At 44.2% G+C, this 22,761-nt stretch overlaps 1 protein-coding gene across 3 annotated transcripts in view; it reads right to left on the reverse strand.

Moving 5' to 3' along the window:
- The window catches only part of HDAC8 (histone deacetylase 8), a 245,599-nt gene that overhangs the window by 2,741 nt on the left and 220,097 nt on the right, over positions 1-22,761 (reverse strand). For all 3 annotated transcript variants that reach the window (XM_002831802.3, XM_009234984.3, XM_054544714.2), the window contains one exon: positions 19,504-19,609. In XM_002831802.3, the coding sequence (XP_002831848.1) occupies positions 19,504-19,609 (106 nt within the window). The remainder of the gene's footprint in view (positions 1-19,503; positions 19,610-22,761) is intronic.

Below are 22,761 nucleotides of genomic sequence, written 5' to 3' on the forward strand. Positions count from 1 at the left end.
ATACAGGTTTTTGTGTGAACACAGTTTTCATTTTTCTGGGACAAATGCTCAACAGAATAATTGCTGGGAGGTATGGTAGTAGCATGTTTAGCTTTATAAGACATTGCCAAACTGTTTTCCAGACTGGTGGTACCATTTTACATTGCCTCCAGCAATGTTTGAGTCATCTGGTTTCTCAGCATTCTTACTGGCATCTGGTGTTGGTTTTTATTTTGGCCATTCTGATAGATGTATACTGATATCACATTATGATCTCAATTTGCATTTTCCCAATGGCTAATGATGTTGAACATCTTTTCATGTGCTCATTTGCTGTCTGTATATCCTTTTCATATCTTGTCTTTTGCCTAGTTCCTATTTTTTTTTTTTCTGTTGAGTTTGGAAAGTTCTTTATATATATTTTTTATTTTTATTTTTTGAGACAGAGTCTCACTCTGTCACCCAGGCTGGAGTGCAGTGGTGCGATCTCGGCTCACTGCAAACTCTGCCTCCTGGGTTCAAGGGATTCTTCTACCTCAGCCTCCCGAGTAACTGGGATTACAGGCATGTGCCACCACACTCGACTAATTTTTGTATTTTTAGTAGAGAGGGGATCTCACCATGTTGGCCAAGCTGGTCTCAAACTCCTGACCTCAAATAATCCACCCGCCTCAGCCTCCCAAAGTGCTGGGATTACAGGTGTGAGCCACTGCACCCGGCCCTTTATATATTTTAGATACAAATCTGTTGTTGGATATATGATTTGCAAATATCTTATCTCAGTATGTAACTTATCTTTTCATTCCCTTAACAGGGTCTTTTGTAAAGCAAAAGTTGATTTTGATGAGCTCCAATTCCTTATCAATTTTTTTTCTTTTTTTGGATCATGCTTTTGGTATTTCAACCCCCTAACCTCAAAAAAAATCTCTGGATAATCTTTGATCCTTAATTTCTTAGTTCACACCTTCTCCACATCTTATGAGTTGTGAAGCCTAACCTCAAGATGTCTTTCCAATCTATCCCCTTCTTTCTGTTCCACTGTCTCTGCTTTAGTCACATCTCTTGTTACTCAGGTCACTGCGACAACCTCTTATCTGGTCCTCCTGCTTCTAGAGCTATTCCCTGCACCATTGCTAGCTGTGATCACATTCCTTCTCTGCTCAAAAAGACTTTAGCAGGCTGGGCGTGGTGGCTCATACCTGTAATCCCAGCGCTTTGGGAGGCTGAGGTGGATGGATCACCTGAGGTCAGGAGTTTGAGACCAGCCTGCCAACATGGTGAAACCTCGTCTCTACTAAAAATACAAAAAAAATTAGCTGGGTGTAGTGGTGGGCGCCTGTAGCCCCAGCTGCTGGGGAGGCTGAGGCAGGAGAATCGCTTGAACCTGGGAGGTGGAGGCTGTAGTCAGCCGAGATGGTGCCATTGCACTCCAGCCTGGGTGACAGAGTGAGACACTGTCTCAAAAAAAAAAAAAAAAAAAAAAGACTTTAGCAGTTCCCGACCTACCACGGATGAAGTCCAACTCCTTAGTGTAAATGGGCCCCATCCATGCTTTCCTGTTTCCATACCTTGGCTTGTGTTGTTGCCTCAGCTGAGGACAACCTACAGGGGACGCTGGTGTGAAGTGAGGGTCCTTCCATCTGTAAGTATAGCCAGAGCTAGGGGAATGAGTGAATGCAAGGATGAACAAAATTCCATGTCAAAGCATTCCAACAAGACATGTTCACAGGGAGGAAAGGTGGGTGCTGTACTCCTCTGCTGCTCTGCCTCACTCTCCAGTTACATTTGGAGGCAATTAAGAAAAACAACAGAAATAATTTTCACCAAGAAGTTGACGATGAGCAATGTTGAATCGGGGTAACAATAAAAATGCAAGCTTAAATAATGCCCATTGTTTTCCCCTCACATCTAGCTTTTCCAGCAGTGGGTGGCAGCCTGAGAAAATTCTAAAGGCTAGCACAGGCTGGGGCCTAGGGAGACAAGTTCAGACCACAGCGGGCAGACTCAATTGCCTAGAGAGGCCAAGAATATACTGTTTGTAAAGCAGGCTGGGGGCAAGACATAAGGGGCCCTCTTGATCCTTTTTTCATTTTCTTACTTTGAATCATGACATAAGTGTAAGAAATACTTTCCTTTTTCCTTAACTCTGTCACAGAAGAAAACAAAACCAAGACAGTGTAAATGGAAACTCACACTTGGCCTAGAGTAAGAGATACAAAAGGGACTGGTGGGGCTTGTGGCAAAGAGGAAGGTATCTGCCGGCAAAGTGGGCAGCTGCTGCTCAGCTCCAGCCACTCACCACTGTGCAGGCCTGTCGGCCCCCTGGGACCGAGTCCTTCCATTTTCCAAGAGAAGTCCAAATTTCACATTTTTATGCAGTTTCCACTGTGGTAAATGTGGGCAAATGACTGACATTTTAAAAGAATATCATATGAGGCATTAAGATGAGTGGCCAAACAAAACAATTTTGGAGACTAGATGTAGCTCGTGGACTCCCAGTTTGTGATTTCTGGTTATCTCTGAAACAGTCTTGATTTATACCTAAGGCACTCCATTTCACTCTCAAATATCCTGGTTTGGACAATAAACTATACTGTAACTCTAGCTCTGATGTACAAGAAGGAGTACTGAACTGGGACTCAGGGGGCCTGGGTTCTACTGAACCACTGGTTGACTCATTTGTTTGTCAATTTATTCAATAAACATTTATGGCATGTCTACTCTGTGCCAGGTATTTTGTTAGGTGTTGATGAACAATCTCTTTAGTCTTTCTTTTTAAAATTAATATATTTTATTTTTAGAATAGTTTTAAGTTTATAGAAAAACTGAAGAGAAAGTACAGAGAGCTCTCATATATTTCCTTCCCCTTCCCCTACAGGCAGTTTCCCCTATTATTAACATCTTGCATTAGTGTGATACATTTATTATAGTTAGTGAATGGATACTGATACATTATCATTAACTTAAGTCCACTGTTTACATTAAGATTCGCTTTTGGTCTTGCACAGTTCTATGAGTTTTGAAAAGTATATAATGTTATGTATCCACCATTAGAGTATCATGCAGGAATAGTTTCACTGCCCTCAAAATCACCTGTGTTCCATGGACTCATCCCTCCCTTCCTTTCCCTGAAGCCCGGCAACCATCATCTTTTTACTGTCATATGGTCAGAATCATACAGTATGTAACCTTTTTGGACTGGCTTCTTTCAAGATGCATTTAAGTTTCCTCCATGTCTTTTTGTGGTTTGATAGCTCATTTTTTCTTAGTGCTGAATAATAGTCCATTGTCTGGATGTACAACGGGTTTATCCATTCACCTATTGCAAGACATCTTGGTTGCTTCCAAGTTTTGGCAATTCTGAATAAAGCTGCTATAAACATTTGTGTGCAGGGCTGGGCACAGTGGCTCATGCCTGTAATCCCAGTGTTTTGAGAGGCTGAGGCGGGAGGATCGCTTGAGGCCAGGAGTTCAAGGCTAACCTGGGCAAAATAGTGAGAACCTGTCTCTACAAAATAAAAAAATTAGCTGGGTGTGATGGCACACCCCTGTAGTCCGAGCTACTCAAGAGGCTGGAGCAAGAGGCTCGCTTGAACCCAGGAGGTCAAGGCTGCAGTGAGCTATGATTGTGCCACTGCACTCTGGCCTGGGTAACAGAGTGAAACACTGTCTCTAAAAAAAATAAAAAATAAAAAAAAAAACCCAAACAACAAAAAAGACCTCCAAACATTCATGTGCAGATTTTTGTGTGGACATGAGTTTTTAATTCATTTGGGTAATTACTAAGGAGTGTGATTGCTAGATCATGTGGTAAGAATATGTTTACTTTTGTAAGAAACTACCAAAATGTCTTCCCAAGTGACTGTACCATATTGCATTCCTACCAGCAATGAATGAGAGTTCCTGTAGTTCTATATCCTTAACAGCATTTGGTGTTGTCACTGTCTTGGATTTTAGCCATTCTAATAGATATGTAATGGTATCTCATTTTAATTTGCAATTCCTTAGTGACACATGATATTGGGCATCTTTTCACATATAGTCTCTGATTTAAGATGTTTCAACTTTATGATGGTACAAAAGTAATATGCATTCAGTACACTCCTCAACTTATGATGGGGTGACATCTAGATAATCCCATCATAAGTTGAAGATACTGTAAGTTGAAAACATACTTTCCACTTATATTTTCAACTTATAATGGATTTATTGGGACATAACCCCACTGCAATAGGCAGAGGAGCATCTGCACTTACTTGCTGTCTGTATATCTTCTTTGGTGAGGTGCCTATTAATATCTTTTGTCCATTTTTATTTTTTTTTAATTTTTTTAAATTTTTTGTAGAGATGGGGTCTTGCTATGTTGCCCAAGCTGATTTTGAACTCCTGGGCTCAAGCAATCCTCCCTCTTAGGCCTCCCAAATTTCTGGGATTACAGGTAGGAGCCACCACACCCCAAAAATGGGCTCGCTTTTGCCCATTTTAATTTTTTTTTATTTAATTTTATTTTTTTGAGACAGGATCTCACTCTGTTGCCCAGGCTGGAATGTAGTAGTGTGATTACAGCTCACTTCAGTCTTGACTTCTTGGGCTCAAGTGATCCTCCCACCTCAGCCTCCTGAGCAGCTGGTACTACAGGCACATGCTACCATGTCTGGCTAATTTTTAAATTTTTTGTGGAGACAGGGTTTCACCATGTTGCCCAGGCTGTTCTCAAACTCCTGGACTCAAGCGATCTGCCCACCTTGGCCTCCCAAACTGCTGGGATTACAGGAGTGAGCTACTGCACTCAGCCTCTTTTGCCCATTTAAAAATTGAGTGTTTTCTTATTGTTGAGTTTTAAGAGTTCTTTGTATATTTTGGATTGAACTCCTTTACTGGATATGAATTTTGCAAATATTTCTCCCAGTCTGTGGTTTGTCTTTTTATTCTCTTAATCTTTTTAATGTGGAGCAGTGTGGTCCAATAGAACTTTCTTGGATGATGTGACCATCCTACAGCTATGCTGCTCAATATGGTAGCCACTAGTCACATGTGGCTACTGAGCACTTGAAATATGTCTAGTGCAAGTGAGGAACAGAATTTTATATTTTGTTTAATTTTAATGAACTTAGCCACATGTGGCTAGTGGTGAGACTATATTGGACAGAGCAGACATAGAACAGTCCTCCTGTGCTTTTTTTTTCCTTCATGACGTTGACTAGGGGTCATCCTTACTCCTCCTTTGTTTACAACCTTCCTTTTCAATCTATTAGCAAGTCCTGTGGATTCTACCTCCAAAATAGATTCCAAATCTACCTCTTTTTTTCCATCCTTCACTGCTGTAACTGTACCCCAAACTATTCTTGCCCTTTACATGGATGATTCTAATAGCCTCAAGACTGGTCTCCTTGCTTCCTTCCTTGTCTCCTACAACCCTATTCTCTATATAGCAGCCAGAGTATTTTGTTAATACTTAGGACAGACCACATCACTCCTATGCTCAAATCTCTCTAACAGCCTCCAATCACAATAAAATCTAAGTTACTCACCTGCAGGGGCCGGTCACTTGCCTCCTGTCTCCTACCACCACCCTCCTTGCTCACATGAGTCTTCTTTGTGTGGTTTGAACACAGAAATCATTTTTCCCTCTTAGGGCTTCTCCTGTGCCAACTTGCTCTTCCTTCTTCCTGGAATGCTCTGTCCTGGCTAGCCCCATTTCCAACTCTTCTCATAACCTTTGTCACCTTGAGTCGACAGGTCTCAACCCCAAAGTCACTTCTGAGAGACCTTAGGACCACCCAAGCTAAGGAGCCATCCCCTCAGTCACTCCTTTTCTGTCACACGATTCTGTTTTATTTTCTTCAATCCACTTAGCGCACAGAAAACATCTTGTGTGTTTGTTTCTTTATTTGCTCACTGTTGGCTTCCTCTCACCAGCTCTATGAGGGCAGGGACCTTGTCTGCTGTCTTGGTCATTACTCTACTGTTAGCACCCTCGGTAGTGCCTGACACCTAGTAGGTGCTCAGTACCTATTCACTGAAGGAAAAGACATCTGTAGACTACAGGGAAGCTGATCAAGCACTTTCCCATTAAATTCCCAGAGGCTTAAAGCTTGGTCATTGCTCTTAAGGACCTTATAAATGTGGTTAAGGTGAGCAAACACATGCTAACAAAAGGAGAACCAGGCTAGGATACATAAGTTCTGAACACAACCAGCATCACAGCAGTTTGGAGGGATGCTGGTGTGATCTCAGGAACCCTTGGAGGTTGGGTGGCACCACAAAGGAACAGAGAAGTGAATTTAGGACTGTTGAAAAGTGTTTCCAAAACTTCTGTCATATAAGTACCTCTTTTAGGAATGTTTTTATATCTGCTTAACAGCTGTATTAATAGTCACCTTGATATAAATATATATATATATTTATATATATAAAACTTTTTTATTTTTTTATTTTTTGGGGCATTAACTCACTTTTAAACCTTCAGGCCAAGCCCAGTGGCTCACGCCTGTAATCCCAGCACTTTGGGAGGCTGAGGCAGGAGGATCCCTTGAGCCCAGGAGTTTGAGACCAGCCTGGGGAAAACAGGGAGTCCCTGTCTCTATTAATTTTTAAAAAGCAATTTTAAAAAATAAGAAAAAAACTTTAATACCTATTTTGGCCTCATCTATCATAAGCAGCAATAATAATAATAATAGACAACTTGCTTATTACATTTTAAAACATACGTTCAAATAAATATGACTATTAAAATTAAAAATGTCTTTGTGTCACCTCAGATTGTCTCTCATATAGAGGAACATGAGGCTCATCTTGAGAAAAATCATTGTAGGGATTACTCTTGGGCAGCCGGTGTCCAGGCTGTCCTGCTGCTGGCAGGCTCTGGTATCTGAGAATCTTAGATGGTGTGCACCCCCGCTCTCAGCCAGCTATCCAGCTCCCTCAGCCCAATCTGGTCCATTTTTCTGTCCATTTATTGCCTAAGCCTTTGCCGATGTCTATGATGGCCTAGGCCCTGTGCTGGGTGCTGGGGACACAGAGGGGATCAAGACAGTTCTTGCCGTGAAGGAGTTCTTGACCTCGTGAGGAAGACATATATGGAGGCAAACACATTATAGTCCACAGCAGCAAGGTGCTACAATTCTAGTATGTACAGAGTGCTGTGGGCAGAAAAAGAGGGCATAAGAGGCTTCACAGAGTAGGTGGTTTATTGAAGGGCAAAGGAGGGAAGAATGTTCCAGGCAGCAGGAACAGAGCAGGATGTATAAAGCCAATTGCAAAGTTTTTGAGGTCAGGATACAGGATGAAGTTCAGGGAGGGGGGCAATGCAGCTGGAGAGGTGGCCAAAGGCCATATCAAGGCCAGGGCCTTATCTGAGAGGCCATGGGGAGCCTCTGAGAGATTGTCAGGAGAGCAGGGGATCTGGTGGGATCCAGGGCTAGAGCAAGATTTCCAGCTGCTGCCCCATTATGGCCAGGTTCAAGGACCTCATTTTCTACCTGGGAACAATTGCAGTACCAAGGGTTCCTATGAAGCCTTGGGCATGTGATGATATGGATGGCTGGTTTAATTTTTAGCTCTTAATTGTCAACTGCATTGCTTGCCTTGGAATGTCGATCCCTCCTGTCATCAGAGAGCCTTTAATTGACAATTAAGTAAAACCGCCAATTACCACTTGTCTGCCTCTGACCTGAATTAGAACCTGAGGTTGTGGATTAATCCCACCAGGCTTCTGACATTTACAGGATACCAGCACTTAGAGGATATTACCCTGATGGTTAGGGTGCTCTTGTCTTAGTTCTCAAGGCACTACTGCAGTCTCAAACGGAATCGAAGCAATTTCTAAAATAGCCTATGATTCATTTTTTCTCCCCTCCTGTGCCTAAATCTGCTGGCTTCATGTGGAGGGATGGGCACAAGTAACTGTAGAGGTGACATCACAGGAGTGGGCTGCTTGCCTGCCAGCCAGCTTGTGGAGCTGGGCCCCGGCAGTTGTCTATCTGCTGGGCTGGGCAATGCCTCCCAGCCGTTTTGGGGACAGAGCTCCGAGGTTCTTTGGTCGATGTGCCTTCTCCACATTTCTTTTTCTCAGACAAAAATTCTGGGCTGGGGAATCCAGGATAATGGGAATAGCAGTGGTAGGAGGAATAATACAGCCTTACATCTGTATAATGCTTTAGAGTTTGAAAGCTATTTGCTCTATTTTGCCCCACCCAAACACCAGTGGGAAATGGAAGCTGGGATTTTTGACTTGAACTGGAGACCAACTCTCGCTCTCTTGCCCAAAAAACCTAAATGCTAATATCCCCTATTCACCTCAAGGCATATCATGATTAGGCCTTGGACGCCACCAGAAGGTCAGAGAGGCTCCCTTCAGCTTCTAGGTGCTTCCTGGAAGATAAATTCTCCAGGACAAATTGCCTGGCAGGCACAATCTATTAACTATGCCATCCTGACTGAGCCAACAAGTAGTGCCAGTCTCAGCACTGCCAACTCCTTCTGCACACCCTGGTTTACAGTCCCAATGGTCCCAAAGACCTTTACTGGAGCCAAAGGCACAGTCGCTAACTGTGGAGCCCTGAAGGTAGGGTGTGTCACAAACATCTAGAAGTGCCAACAGCTGCCAGAGAGCTCAAGGGCCTGTGAAAGGAAAACCCACAATTCAAGTCACATCAGCTATCACTGTGGATCCTGAAGTGAAGGGTCACTGAGCCCAGCCGTGAACAGCTGAAGAGTGGGGTAGAGGGATTCTTTTCTGGGAGGAGCCATAAAAATGGTTCTGTGGTGGTCTCATGATTGCTCTGTGATCATTCAGCATGTGAGCCCAGCATGGCTTGGTGTCCCCGGTTCCTTACTGCCATAGTGAACATGAGAAGTCTCCTCTGGCCCAGCTCCCCTCCTGTGATCTTCCCCAGGATCATGGTCACCAGGCTGGAAGCCAAAAGAGTGGTATATTCTTGATTGGCCTTCCTAGTTTTAGATTAGATTTCAGTGTCACTAGTGTGCACGTATGTGTCAGGGGATGAGGGTGGGGGTTGGAAGCAGTGAGCCACAGATGCTCAGCAGTATTGTGAGAGCAGCAGGTGCTCCTGCTACTGTTGCTGCCATAGCTGACACCACCACCACTATCACCAAATGAATCCAGGATGACCTTGTGTAAGACCACAGTTGCTGGTCAGTGCCATGAAAATGTCATCTATGTAAACCAAGATGCTTGTACTTGGGTAGTCAGAAATCTTGGCGGGGTATAAAAGTGACCCTTTTGAAAGTTGAATCTGTAAATCTACATGTGGAAAGTGACTGTCAGAACAGAACATCACCACCTCCAAAGCAGAGAGCCCTCCCAGAACTTGTTTTCCCAGCTCATGGCAGAAATGTGCACCTATGAAAGTAGATTAAGAATCACCGCCTCAGCCTGTTTTAGAGATGTGAATAAAAATCTTGGCTTGGGACTGCCTTCTCTCTGGTTGACTGATTTTTCAATTGATTTGTATTTATTAGCTAATGAAATTAAAGTTGTAAAAATGATAACAGAAACACAATAAATCTCTCCCACAACTGGCTGTTTCTATGTCACTATGGTGCATTCCTCACTTTGATTACTTCAAAGTCTATTATTTTGTTTTCAATTATTCTGTTTTTCTGGCACTGGAGAAAATCAATTTGTTTTATTTTCTCTTATTCATGCACTCAATTATGCTCTTCGGGCACATTTAATCACTTTGATGTTTTCATTTTATGGCCCGTCTCTAGGCACTTCAGCTGCATTGCTGCCAATGGGCAAGCAGGACTAATTTGCATGTCACAATAGACTTGAAATTCTAACTCAATTTAGAAATCTTTGTGAAATCTCCCTCCAAAATGTGCTTGGAGCTGCAAAGAGGCAGAAGAATGTTGGCAAACCAGGAGCCTATAAAGATACTTTCCTTTCTCAAAAGACTATGAGCTCCTTCATGACCCGACCATGGCTTGGGGAAGTCCCTGTCCAGGTACAGCAGAAAACCATGGGATGGGAGGTCTGCAGACCTTCCTCTGGAACTCTGTGGTGAGAATCCTGCAGCAGCTGCCCCTCAGTGGCAAGGCCAAGGAGGCTAGGCCCACTTATCCTGGCAGAAAATGACCCTTAGCGCTGCTGGATTTGGTGGCTGTGCTCAAGACAGCACCTGAATCTCAGTTGCCTAAAGAGCCTCCAGGTAGACTGACAAAGTTGTCAACAGTTAGGCATTCCAAAACCTTGAGTGGTTTACCTTATTTTTCCTAATAATTTCCAACCTTCCTTCTACCCCTTGATCATTTTAGAGCTAGAAGCTGGAGGGAAATGTGCAATACAATCGCTTTGGGCATGTACTTTGGGCACACAAGCAAAAAATGCTTAATTAAACATATTAGAGGCCTCCAACTACTCTTTGAATATTATTGGTTTGTTTATGCAACAATCAGCAGCTCTGCCAGGCAGAAGGAAAATTCCTTATTTCTTCTTCTAAGCTTTGGGTATGATCCTCAGCGTCTCAGGTGGAATCCTATCTTCCGCACTTACCTGCTGTGTGACTTTGTACAGGCTAATTAACTCCCCTAGGCCTCAGTTCCTACATCTGTTAAATGGGGCTAAAAATATTATGTACATTAGAGACTGATCTGCTTCCTAAAGTTGTACCCATACTGTCAAGAGTTTGGCCATACCTATATGGACTTTTCTTATATAGACATAAAAAAACCCCGGCCTCATCCTAAGCAATATCTTTGAAACCAAAGAGTTTGATCTGATAATTATATTTTTTAATACACATTGAAACATATATCTATATTGAACATACTAAATCCATTTCGCTTGGGGTCTTTGATATTGCTTGTCTCTTCATCTAGAATGTACTTCACTACCATTTTTTTTTTTTTTTTTTTTTAAGACAGAGTCTCACTCTACTGCCCAAGCTGGAGTACAGTGGTGCAATCATGGCTCACTGCAGCCTTGACCTCCTGGGCTCAATTGATCCTCACATCTCAGCCTCCCAAGTAGTTGGGACTACAGGTATGTGTCATCACACCCAGCTCAGTTTTACATTTTTTTTGGTAGAGACGGGGTTTTGCCATGTTGCCCAGGCTGGTCTCAAACTCCTGGGCTCAAGTGATCTGCCTGTCTCGGCCTCTCAAAGTGCTGGGATTACAGGCGTGAGCTACCGTGCCTGGCTGAACTCAAATTTTGTAAATCTCCTTCCCTCATTTCATTAATCTCTGTTCCCAAATGTCACCTCCTCAGAGAGGCCTTTACTGAATAGCATCCCTCAGAATTTATCAGTAAACAACATTAAATATTTATTTAGTTGTTTATTGTCTATCTTCCACACTAGAATGTAATCTCCATGATGGGCAAGGACTTTATTTGGCCTATTTCCTTTATTATTTTAAGAGACAGGGTCTCACTATGTTGTCCAGGCTGGTCTCAAACTCCTGGGCTCAAGCGATCCTCCTTCCTCAGCTTCCTGCGTATTTGGAACTATCAGCCCACATCACTGTGCCTGGCTTATCTATTCTATTTACTTCTGTGTTGCCAGTGCCCAGAATAGTGCCTGGCACATATTAACACTAAATGGTTACTGTTAGGCTTCCCTTCCATTCCACCAGGGTGGTGTCAAAGAAGGCAGAGTAGAAAGCCAGGACTTTCCATCTTTGCTCAATGGCAAGGAGGCCCACCCACTGCTATGTCAGTAGAGGCCAAATGGGGAGCAATAAAAAGGTGCCGCTCCCATTTTTGGCCATAGTGGAATCAGTGGAGGTCTATTGGAGAGCCTGAATTCTACTCCACCCAGCAATACTGAGGTGCCCTTCTTCTCCCCAGGGTGTCAGTGGTGGCTGAGTAGGGAACCTAGACTTTTACTCTCCACCTGGAGGTAATAGGGTAGTGCCCTCTGCTCCTGCCAGCATGTATTACTTTTTTTTTCCTGACTACAAAAACAATACACGTTCATGGTAGAAATTTTGAAAAATACAGAAACAGCATAAAAAAATAAAAATCATCTATAATTCTAATTCTAGATAACTACTGTTAAGGTATATTACTTTGGTAAAGTATCATCAAAGATGATTACTGTTAGCACTTAATTCTTGTGTTTTTCTGTGCATATGCCCTCTCCCAAAACACACACTAAATATAGTTACAAAATTGAGACTATATGGTAGTAAGCCACTTTGTATCCTCTTCATTTCACTTAACATTGTAATCATGAGCATATTCTCGTGTCATCAAATTATCTTTTAAAATTTGCTTTTTAACTGGCTGCAACAAATTTTTTCATGTAGATACACTGTATGGAATTCATACCACACCTCAAATTCAATACATCAAAAGAGAACACATCAAGTATATGTTTCAGTAAAGCTATGTCCCCTCCCCCAAGAGCTTCCCATTTCAGTTGGTATCTAGGCTGGAAATCTCAGAGTCCCCTTTACTTCTTTCTCCCCGATCTTCTATAAATGGCCTACCTCCCAGTGCTGGTGATGATACTCTCTTCATAACAGCTCTCAGTCATTTCTTCTATTTTACCACCACTATTCTAGTCCAGGACCTTGCAGTCTCAGTCTTGCACTACCATCACCATCCATCCCAAATATCACTGTATCATGTGGTGCTCTAATTTCAGAACCTAGAATGACTTCCACTTTACTGTGGATATGAACTAGTCAGCCTGAAATTCAAGGGAGCCTGCAATTGGCCCCCCATCCCCACCCTTCTGAATCTCCCTCACTTACAAGTGCACCCCTACTCTGATCTATTCAAATCCTCCCAGCCTTCTGAAAGCAGTCTCCTTAAAGTCTTACTGCCCAGTCTCTTCTATATATAGTGTCAGACGTTATTATATTCTGATCTGTCCAAGGGGCTTAGTTTTGTCTCCTAACCTAGATTTCTCAACTATTTATCGGGGGAGGGATCATGTCTTAAACACCTCATATATCTCCCAATGGCACCAACATGAGGGGGGTGGGGTTCAAAAATATATGCGTTGATTGCTTGAGCTGGGCTTTAAAGTGGAGACACAAGCATATCTCTTAAAATTAAACTGCTTCTGAAGCTCACTTTGGGAACCTGAGCAGGGGGAAAGGGTTTACTAGGGGAAAGGTTTACTAGCGACTAGAAAAAAGCAGAGGGGAGAGATGATGAGTAGGTGTCACAGGGCAATGCTGCCATGGAGAAGAGGGCCGCCAGGTCTGGGTTCAAATCTTGAGTTTACCACGTACTTCTTGCATGATTAGGGCATGTTACACAATGTCTTCGGGTGCCAGTCTCCTACCTCATAAGGTAATTGTGAGGTTAACAGAGATCATGTATGTGAAGTACCCAGCACAGGGTGTTGTGCTGTACCCTGTCAATATCAGTAGTTCCCACTTCACAGATTTAGGCAGAAATTCCAAGTCTTCATGAGTAATATGCCAAGGGTTTTCATGGTTTCTTAAAAGCTGCTGTCTAAGTTACTGTTAACTTTGGGGAGAGTCTCCATTTTTATTTTAGGATTAAAAAAATTTTTTTTGTAGATAGGGTCTGGCTCTGTCACCTAGGCTGGAGTGCAGTGGCACAGTCACAGCTCACTGCAGCCTCAATCTCCCTGGGGTTAAGCAATCCTCCCACCTCAGCTTCCAATGTAGCTGGTACTACAGGTATATACAACCACGTCTGGCTAATTTTTGTATATTTTTGTAGAGACGGGGTTTCACCACGTTGTCCAGGCTGGTCTTGAACTCCTGGGCTCAAGCAATCCACCTGCCTCAGTCTCCCAAAGTGCTGGATTACAAGCTCGAGCCACGGCGCCCGGCCCAGAATTTTTAAAATTTTTAGCATGACATTTTTATAACTTATTTTTCTGTTTAACAACAACAACAATAACAATGACAACAAGAAGCCTTTCCATCTCTTATACTCTCTCGTGAAACAAGAAAGAGAGGAACTTGCTTGATGAGGAAGCCCAAGCTGGCAGTAGGCTCCTGGAAAGGACCACAGGGAGATGAAGAGGAATAAAGAGCCAGCAGGGGACAGGAAAGAGAGATAAAGAATGGACATCACAGAGATTTTCACCCGAAGTCATGCAAATTGGCTCAGGTATCCTCCAAAACCCTGCTCTGAAGTCCTTCCAAGAAGCCCTAAAGCAAATGGTCAGTTTATCCTTGGGACCAACCCTACCTTTCAACTTATCCTCATGGCTTCTCAAGAAGCAAGAGACAGTGTGGAAGGAAGCCAAGTTTCCATGGTATAGAGTCCCACCATGCAGGAGCACTGCTTCAAGCCTGGGGCTCCAGCAGGCCTTGAATATGTGCAAACCTGAGCTCCAATTGCTAGCCCCTAGAAGGATGCCAATCCCAGATGTCAGGCTGCCAGAGGAAGTGCTGCTTATACCCAGCACAATGGTTCTCCTAAGAATATTACCAGTAGATATGCAAAGGGTCTCAGATTGGGGCTGTGGAACTGCAAATGGCAGACTGGGTCTGGTGGCTACAGCACATTTCAGGCAGCAGGAGCTGGGTGAGCTGGCTTCTTCTACCTTCTGTCCACCTCTTTTCCTTCTCTACTCATCTCAAAAGGGAGCTAGAAGCTTCAGATTACAGTATGGTGGGGGAGAGGGCGGGGTCTAGGGAGGGCTACAAAGCCTATGTCGGGGGCCAGAATTTCGAAGGTTGCATAAGGCTGTCTTCTTCCCATTTCCAGGGAGTTTAGTGTTTAGGATTAGCCACATGGAAGGAGCTGGGCATGTAGTGTGAGGTAGGAGGGCTTACTAGGGGCGATTGGAAAGAGCAGACGGGATGATGAGTAGATTTGACAGAGCAATGCTGCCAAGGAGAGGAGGGAAATAAAGGTCAAACAGCCTGTCTCTGAAGCTCCACTCCAGGCCTGGGTTCCAATGTCCACTCCACTGCTTATTAGCACAGTGTGTGGCACACAGTAGGTGCTCAGTAATTACCACCTGCTGAATGAATAAAGGCGGTCTTGGCCAAGTCACCTATCCTCCCTGAGCCTCAGTTTCCTTATCTGTAAGATAAATAGTAGCTATTCTTCTTCTTATTTCGTCTGTGTTGTTTCTGTCCACACCCATATCAGTTTGTTAGGTTGCCATCCTAAGGCTCCTTCAATAAGGGGAAGAAAGGGCAGATGCATGCAAGGCCTTTTTCTTCCCTTGTGTCTTCTGCCTCCCCCTTCCGTCCTCCTCCTCCTTACTTCCTGACCTTGTTTGTTTCTTTTTCTCTCCCAGTCAAACCTGGGGAATAGTTCTGGGAACACAGAGCAAGTGTTGAAACCTCCAGTCACAACTGTAGCACATTCTTACAAATGCACAACTCCTCCACTCCTGCTCCCCAAGAGGATTGGGCCTGGGCTGCAATGTGGAGCTCTGAGTCTCCTAGGGACCTCTGCTTGATTCGAATGTCATCAGTACCAGAGACCAGAAAGCCTCCTACCTCTATCTGCATTTCCCCATGCAGAGCTAGCCAGGCTTGAGGAGCTAGCCCTCCCTGGGGATTAATCATATCAGCATTATTCCAACTCTGGAAGGTTCACCGTGAGCCAGTTCCTCTGGAGTACATTCACCAGAGGAAAGGCAACCAGCTTTAAGCAAATGAAGATGGTGCAAGGATGATTTTACAATAGTAGTCATGAGCTGGACTAAGCCATCCGCTCTCTAACCTGTACTTTCTTATGAACAACGACGCATGCCTTCAAGATAGCTCATTGGCACGAGAGGAGTTTTCTCTGTGTGAAGCTAAGAGCTTGAATGGACTCTCCATGGTTTTGTGGGTCTTTTTCCTCTCAGAAAGACTAATGGGCAGTAAAGATGGGATAAGGTGAGGTCTAAATTTGCCTGTCCCTTCAGTCATCCTGTGGCATGCGGAACGCATCTCTGTAAGATGAATCTTCTCAGGTTTGATTTCCAATAGGCTACAATCTCATCTTTTGTGCCTCTAAGGGATGTGGCAAGGAAGAGAAAAAGCCCAAGCTTAAAGGCTGAACAAATTCAACCAGATATGCTGGCTGAACTCCCACACATAGAGTGGAGCTGAATCCATTCATTCCCTTATTGCCATCTTACCTCTCCAAAGCAATCTGTGTCACATCCTACTCTTTGTTTTTCATGGGGTGAGGGGAGGTGGAGGGGAGGTACAGTGAGAAATGACCAGCTTCACTGAGGTTTTTATAAACAAGAACAAATAACAGTCTTGTAGACAGGTTCAGGAAAATTTTTCAGAATTCAGAAAATTCAGCAGCCTTTCCACGCTGACCATTGTCATGGCAACGCACTATCTGATGGCAGCATGCGTCACCATGCTGGAGGGGCACGGTATCAGTATAGCAGGTTAGCCTGGCCATTTTTAGCAACATTTGGACTTCTTTCTAGCCTTGTTTCTTAAAGGTTTAGCTGAATTTCTCTTTGGTTCTGAGCTTGTGTGTTCTGCTAAGTTTGCATGGCTAGAAAACAAGAGTTTGTCAATACGAAAGGGATGGCTAAATGGAAAGTCTGAACATTCCTAGTACTCTATAGCCACTCCACTTGCTGTCTACCCTCTCTGGCTCCTCCTCAACCACTCTTAGCCATGTAGTTTCTCTTCTTCTCTGCCTCAATTCTTTCCTATACACGGCATCACCTCCCCACACCCAACAACTGTGACTCATCTGCCAACCCCTGTACTCTCACCATATTCTTTCTTTTTCTATTTTCTCATTGTAATATACAGCATCCTAGAATCTTAGGGTTGGAAGGAGCCTTAACAGCAATTTAGTCCATTCACCCTCCCCCAAGGCAGGGGCCCTTCTACAATATGACAGCCTAGGGATTGTCTAGCTTCTATTTGTATATCTCCAGTGACAGAGACCTCATGCCTTTCTAGGCAGTCTGTTCCACTTTGGATAGTTCTAATTGTTAGAAAATGTCTTCCTTCTATTGAATGAAAATCTGCCTTTTAAAAATATCCATCCATGGGTCCAGCTCTATGCCTTGTGGCCACATAGACCCTGTCTATGCCCTTTGCTCTGTGACAGATATATGAAGTAGAGACCACATCCCCGAGTCTTCTCCAAAAGGTCCCAGCACCTCCAACCAGACCTCTTGGAGCCTCGGCTCCAGTCTTCTCCCCAGCCTGACTGACCTCCAGGAACATTCTCCTATTTGTCTAGAGCCCTTTAAAATGAGGTCGATACTGCATTAACATCTCTGGAGGCCACCTTGCCCTGGTGACTCATACTGAGCTCCGAGTTGACTCAAATCCCTAATTCTCTTTTAGCAAAATGCTGCTAAGCTATGTTGCCCCGATTTGCATGCATGTAGTTGCTTTCGTAGGACCCAATTCCTGATCCATATGTTTTCTTCCAGTTTGATTTCATTGTGTTACAATCAGAATATTGCTTTAACCTGTTAGGATCTTTAAAAAGCTTGACTTCCATGTAATTTTCATGTCCTTTGAGATCTATTATTTTTTTCACCAACTCTCATCCTAGCCTTTTATCTTGAATCTCTTTTCGATTTTCTGCTCTTTTAGGGTTCTTACCTTTCCTCGTTCTCTTCCCTTTGCATTACCTTCCTTATGTCTTCTCTCACTTGTCATTTCCATTTCCTCAATAGCAAGATGCCACCACTCTCTGGAGCTATGTCCCTGGGTATGTGTGCAGGGAAGCAAGGGCATACACATATCTGCACATATGGAGGTGTGAGCGAGTAGCTGCAAGGCTTGCTTGGTTTCCCTGTTTCTATTGCTTTGTCTGTGCTCTACCAGGATTTAGAGCCTGGATGGGGGAAAGTGGCAGAGTTGAAGGAAGAAGGGTAAGAGAAGCTGGTCCAGGATCAGTTCTGAGGAACACAGGACATGAGTACCAGGTTTGAGGGGAGCAGGGAAAACTAGGGCTGGATGGCTAGTGTTCATCAAGGCTGCAACACAGTGAGAAGAACTGGAGAAGGGCCAGGAGTGGAAGGATTTTGAAGGCCTTAGAAGTTGGATAAGGGAGGAGGATTTGGTTAGGAAGCAAGGACTTGTGGAGTCAGTAGCCACTGAGAGGTGAGAAAGAGTTAGCTTGAAACTATAGGGTCGTGAGAAGGCTGAGGGCTAGGGGATGCCTCAGAGGGGACAATCAGCAATGCTGTGAGAATAACCTTGAGACTCTATGACTTCTTAGCTTAAAAACTTTTCTCTGGCTAAATGAGCTCAGGACATGAAGACTTTGCTGCTGTCATTTACTGAGCTCTGCTAGTGGATAGGGGCATTAATGTAACTCGCAGCAAAGACTCTACGAGTGTAGTGTTTCCTCAGACTAACTCCAGCATAGAACGGGCCTCCTTTTTGTGTTGGATTATATTCCAGCGAGGGACTCAAAGGTAGGAGAACTGGTGCTATCTTGGTCATTTTATGAATAAACATGGGAATTTCCCTGTCCAGGATGGGCAAAAAGATACCCTTGGCCTCTTAACTCTGGCAAATAATTAGGATCTAAAAAATACACATATGTATATGTACATTTAATTAAACAGGAAAATGGGTGCCAAAAATACGTAATGCAAATGGCGGATAAAGTGAGTTGTGAAGAAGCAGCTGGAGTTCAGAGGGGGCGCTACTAGAATGCTGAGGACAGTGACCCTAAACAGCCAGTGGACAGTGGGATCAGGAGGGCAATGCCCTGATGGCTGCCACTTCCCCTCCACCCCGAGGCCAGAATGATTCCAGGCCAGCCTTGGGGAAGGGAAGGAGGCTAGGCCAGGAAGGAGGCTAGGCCAGCAGCCCATCTGCAGCACTCTGGCTGAGTCCAAGGAACCCACTCCCAGGGCATCGGAATCCCTGACTACTCATTGTAGTTCCACATTCTTTCAAGGCTCTACTGGATCAAGGACTCATACATACGGGAAGAGAATGTCTGTGAGCCCCCTCCCCACCCCTGCTAAGTCTGAATTGACTTGAATTTTCCTCTTTTTTTTTTTTGGGACAGGGTCTCGCCCAGGCTGGAATGCAGTGGTGTGAACATGGCTCACTGCAGCCTCGACCTCTTGGGCTCAAGGGATCCTCCTGCCTCAGCCTCTCAAGTATTTGGGACCACAGGCACATGCCATTATGCCTGGCTAATTTTTAAATTTTTTGTAGAGATGGAATCTCGTTGTGTTGCTCAGGTTGGTTTTGAACTCCTGGGCTCGAGCAATCCTCCCGCCTCAGCCACCCAAAGTGCTGGGATTACAGGCGTAAGCCATGGTGCCCGGCCAAATTTTCTCATCTTAAAGAGTGCTTTACTATTGGCCTTTTGAAAGAAAAAGGGTCTCAGGGAACACTTTAGAGCTGATTTTCCCCTGGCAGTGCCAAAAGCTGAACCCTTTGTCCTTCTGAGGTGACCTTAGCCAGCCAAATGACAATCCCAACCAGAGTGGCCAGTGTAGAATTCCAGCTACAAGCTGTCAGGCCAAGAAGAGGTTTCCCTTCCAAGTCAGTGAAATGATTAGCTACCAAAAGGCAAATGGTATTTAAGGAAGCCCCCACTGATGGGCCACCACAAACTGGGTGGAACAAGGAGGGCAGGCCTCGAGGGGCGGTGCTCACCTTTGATGTAGTTGAGGATTTGTTGGATTCGGTGGGGCTCATTGCGGTCTGGCCGGCAGCTTGGTGTGATTTCCAGCACATAATCAGGACCATATGCTGTGAAAAACTGTAAGGAAAAGGGAAAGGCCAAAAAACAAATTAAGCCACATAAAACCTCCAAACCAACCACATACAAACAATCAAAAGAAACTCATACTACCGACAAGGCAAGGGAGGCCTCCTTGGGCAGAACAGGATGATGCAGCAGGAAGCCCTGCCTTGGTGGTATCACTACTCCCCTTGCTCAGACCTTCAATGATATTCCCCTGTGAAATTATTTAGCTTGCTGTCCAACGGTCTCTCTGCTTAGGTCTCAACTTTTCTCTCCAACTTCAGCTCTTACTGCTTCCTTGTCCTCTGGCCACACTAGACTGCTTGGTGCTCTTCCAAATCACACCATGCTTTCTCTTTCCTTAGGATCTTTGCCATTGCTCTTTCCTGGGGACTGCAAAGGCCCTCCCCCAGTCCCTGCTGCCTGTGAAAAACTTCCCCATCCTTCCAGGCGCAGCTCAAATGTCACCTCCTTCACAAAGCTGTCCCTCCTTCTCCACCAACCCCAAGAGCATTCTGTTGGTACTTCTTTCAGGGCCCTTAAATACACAGCGCTTGCCTGCACATCACATGCAGGTCATTGTGCTGGTTGCAGAGGGACTATAAAGATGGATGAGACCTCCTCTGGGGTCCTCTAGGTGTTCACAGGCATATTCTGCTTTGGGTAGAGATTTTTCAACAGTGACCCAATCGCCCCACACTGGACTGTCAGCTCCCTGAAGGCAGGCAGCACCTGTGTTTTATTCATTTCCTTGGTCCCCACAGACCATGGCAGCTGCTTGTTAGTTTTGGTTGCCTTGAATTCCCTGGCCCAGGAATGGCAAAGAAGTCTAGTTTCTCTACTTTAATTTTTCTTTCTCTGTAGTACAGTTTATTTGTTTTTTAATTCAAAGAATCAAAATAAATATTTGTGGATTCTATTTCTAGCTTGGTAGATGACTCCTTGTGACCACTGAAAAGTCACAATATCTGATTCAGCTTCTCTGGTAGGGCTGACTTGGGGAAAAACACTCCACGACAAAGGGAATCATTCAATTGGGATAAGTCTTTGAATGGGAAATATGCAAAGCTACTATTTCTGTTTAGTTTTTAACAGAAATAGTATTTGTGCACACTCTCCAGAGGGAGAGCATATGGTCCTTAACATTATGTGCTTTCAATAGTGATATTGTTAGGTGGTAAGTAAACCAGGGAAATTCAAATTCCATGAAAACAAAATGGCACAGAAGGCATGAAAAAAGGATCTTGATATACGTCATGACTTTGATGCCATTCAAAGAGCTTCTTAAAAATAATCCAGAGTTATTGCCATTGTCACCAAATTATGCTTGTTAAGAGTCTGGATGTACATCTGGCACCGTGGGAGATGTTGTGGAACAATCTCTAGGGATTCTAACAGTGTCTTTGTAGATTCCATGGAAGTAACTTGATTGGGAGATGGTTTTGCATATCCACGACAGAAAACTCTACACATTTAATTAAAAGAAAAATGCCCAAGACTGTGCCAATGCTTATAATGCCCTTTGTGTGTGTATATGTGTGTGTGGACTGATCTAGAAAGAGAGAGGGGCTTAGGTCCTTCCTGCTGGAGTTATTACTCTCTGATAGCTGAAGCCCCGAGTTCCAGAGATAGAAAAGGCTTTGAGTAGAGATTGGCTTTACCAAACCCATATGTGGAACAGACAAGAGAGGTTACCTGGGGGACACATCCAGAACCATTACCCCCTTTCCCCTGTATCATGATTGAAGAAACTTGAGAGGCTTGTATTTTTAGCCAAGGAGGGCCCCTCAGTCCAAGTTTGAGGACCTTGTGGGCTTGGCTGTGGAAGAGAAGGCTTTAAACAGGTGTGACACTCTCTCCTTAGGCAGCCTCTTCCCCAGAGTGTGTCAAGTGGTACACTCATTTCATGGGTATGGAAAGACAGGCTTAGATAGTGCAACAGAAGAAAGGCAGCTGCAATGAAGAAGCTCCTCTTGGAGACCTGAAGCCCTGGCATCAACGTGCTATAAAAATCAGGGGCAGGGTACCTATCTGAGGTATAGGAGGAGGGAATGTTCTGCCTCCAGGTGTGAAGATGACTCTGCTGATTCTCTGTCAGTGACACATGTCATGAGCTGCTTGATTAGGGCTGAGTGTTTGGAACAACACGTCCTCGCTTACGTGTGCCTATTATGCACTTACCCTCACTCTCCTACTTTAGCTCCCTCTTTGACCAAGAGCATATGGTTGCAAGATGGTCAGCTGGGACCAGGACTGGCTGCTATGTGACAGAACTCAGTTCTACTGGGATTAAGCCTCTTGTCCTGGTTTCATTAGCACCTGGCTTTAACTAACTGAGCCACATGGTAGGCACAGTCATACATAACCCATTCTTTGCTGAAACAGGCTGGCTGCAGGTAATAATAGCAAAGTCTGGGTTCCTCAAGTTGTCCCCACCTTTGCCAATCAAATGTTATTCCCAGGTCCTGCTTATTTGCACTGTTCTTAGGTTAGGGGACTCAGATTGTTTAAGAAAGTCCTTGTGTTGTGAGCCAGTTCTACATGGCAGCTGGCTGGCCTGCAAAGGTAGAAACTTATGTCATGTTCTGTTTGCAGACCCTGTGGTGTCCAACTCATCACAGGTTTCCCTTAAATGTATGTTGAATTAAATTAACTCACCAAAGGTTTAGCCAGCCATATAGCTAATTGTGTGAAATAATTCAAAGAATCAATTCATAGCATTAACAGTTTTTCTAGACTTTTGGGGCAGCATGATGAAGTGGAAAGAGCACTGGCTTTAGAGTCAGGGGAGCTAGATTTTGGTGCCTGGATTTAGCTTGTGTGTCTCAGGTAAGCTTCATTTAAAAAAAAGAAATTTAAATGTCGATAGCTTTTAGGGGTACAAGTAGTTTTTGGTTACATGGATGAATTATATACTGGTGAATTCTGAGATTTTAGTGTACCTGTCATCAGGTAAGCTTTTTAATCTCTGTTTCATCATTTCCACCTGACGATGACAAATGCTGACCTGGTTGGGCTGTTAGGAGCCAATGAGATAATATCTATAAAAGGGCCTAGCACAGGGCCCAGTACATACTAGGACTTCAATAAATGTGAATTCCCTTCTCCTGGGGCAAGAGGCCCTTGCCTAACCAAGCCTCATCCACACCCTGAAGGATGTCAGGTGA

This window comes from Pongo abelii, chromosome X (assembly GCF_028885655.2).
Source record: "Pongo abelii isolate AG06213 chromosome X, NHGRI_mPonAbe1-v2.0_pri, whole genome shotgun sequence".
Classification (NCBI taxonomy): Eukaryota; Metazoa; Chordata; class Mammalia; order Primates; family Hominidae; genus Pongo; species Pongo abelii.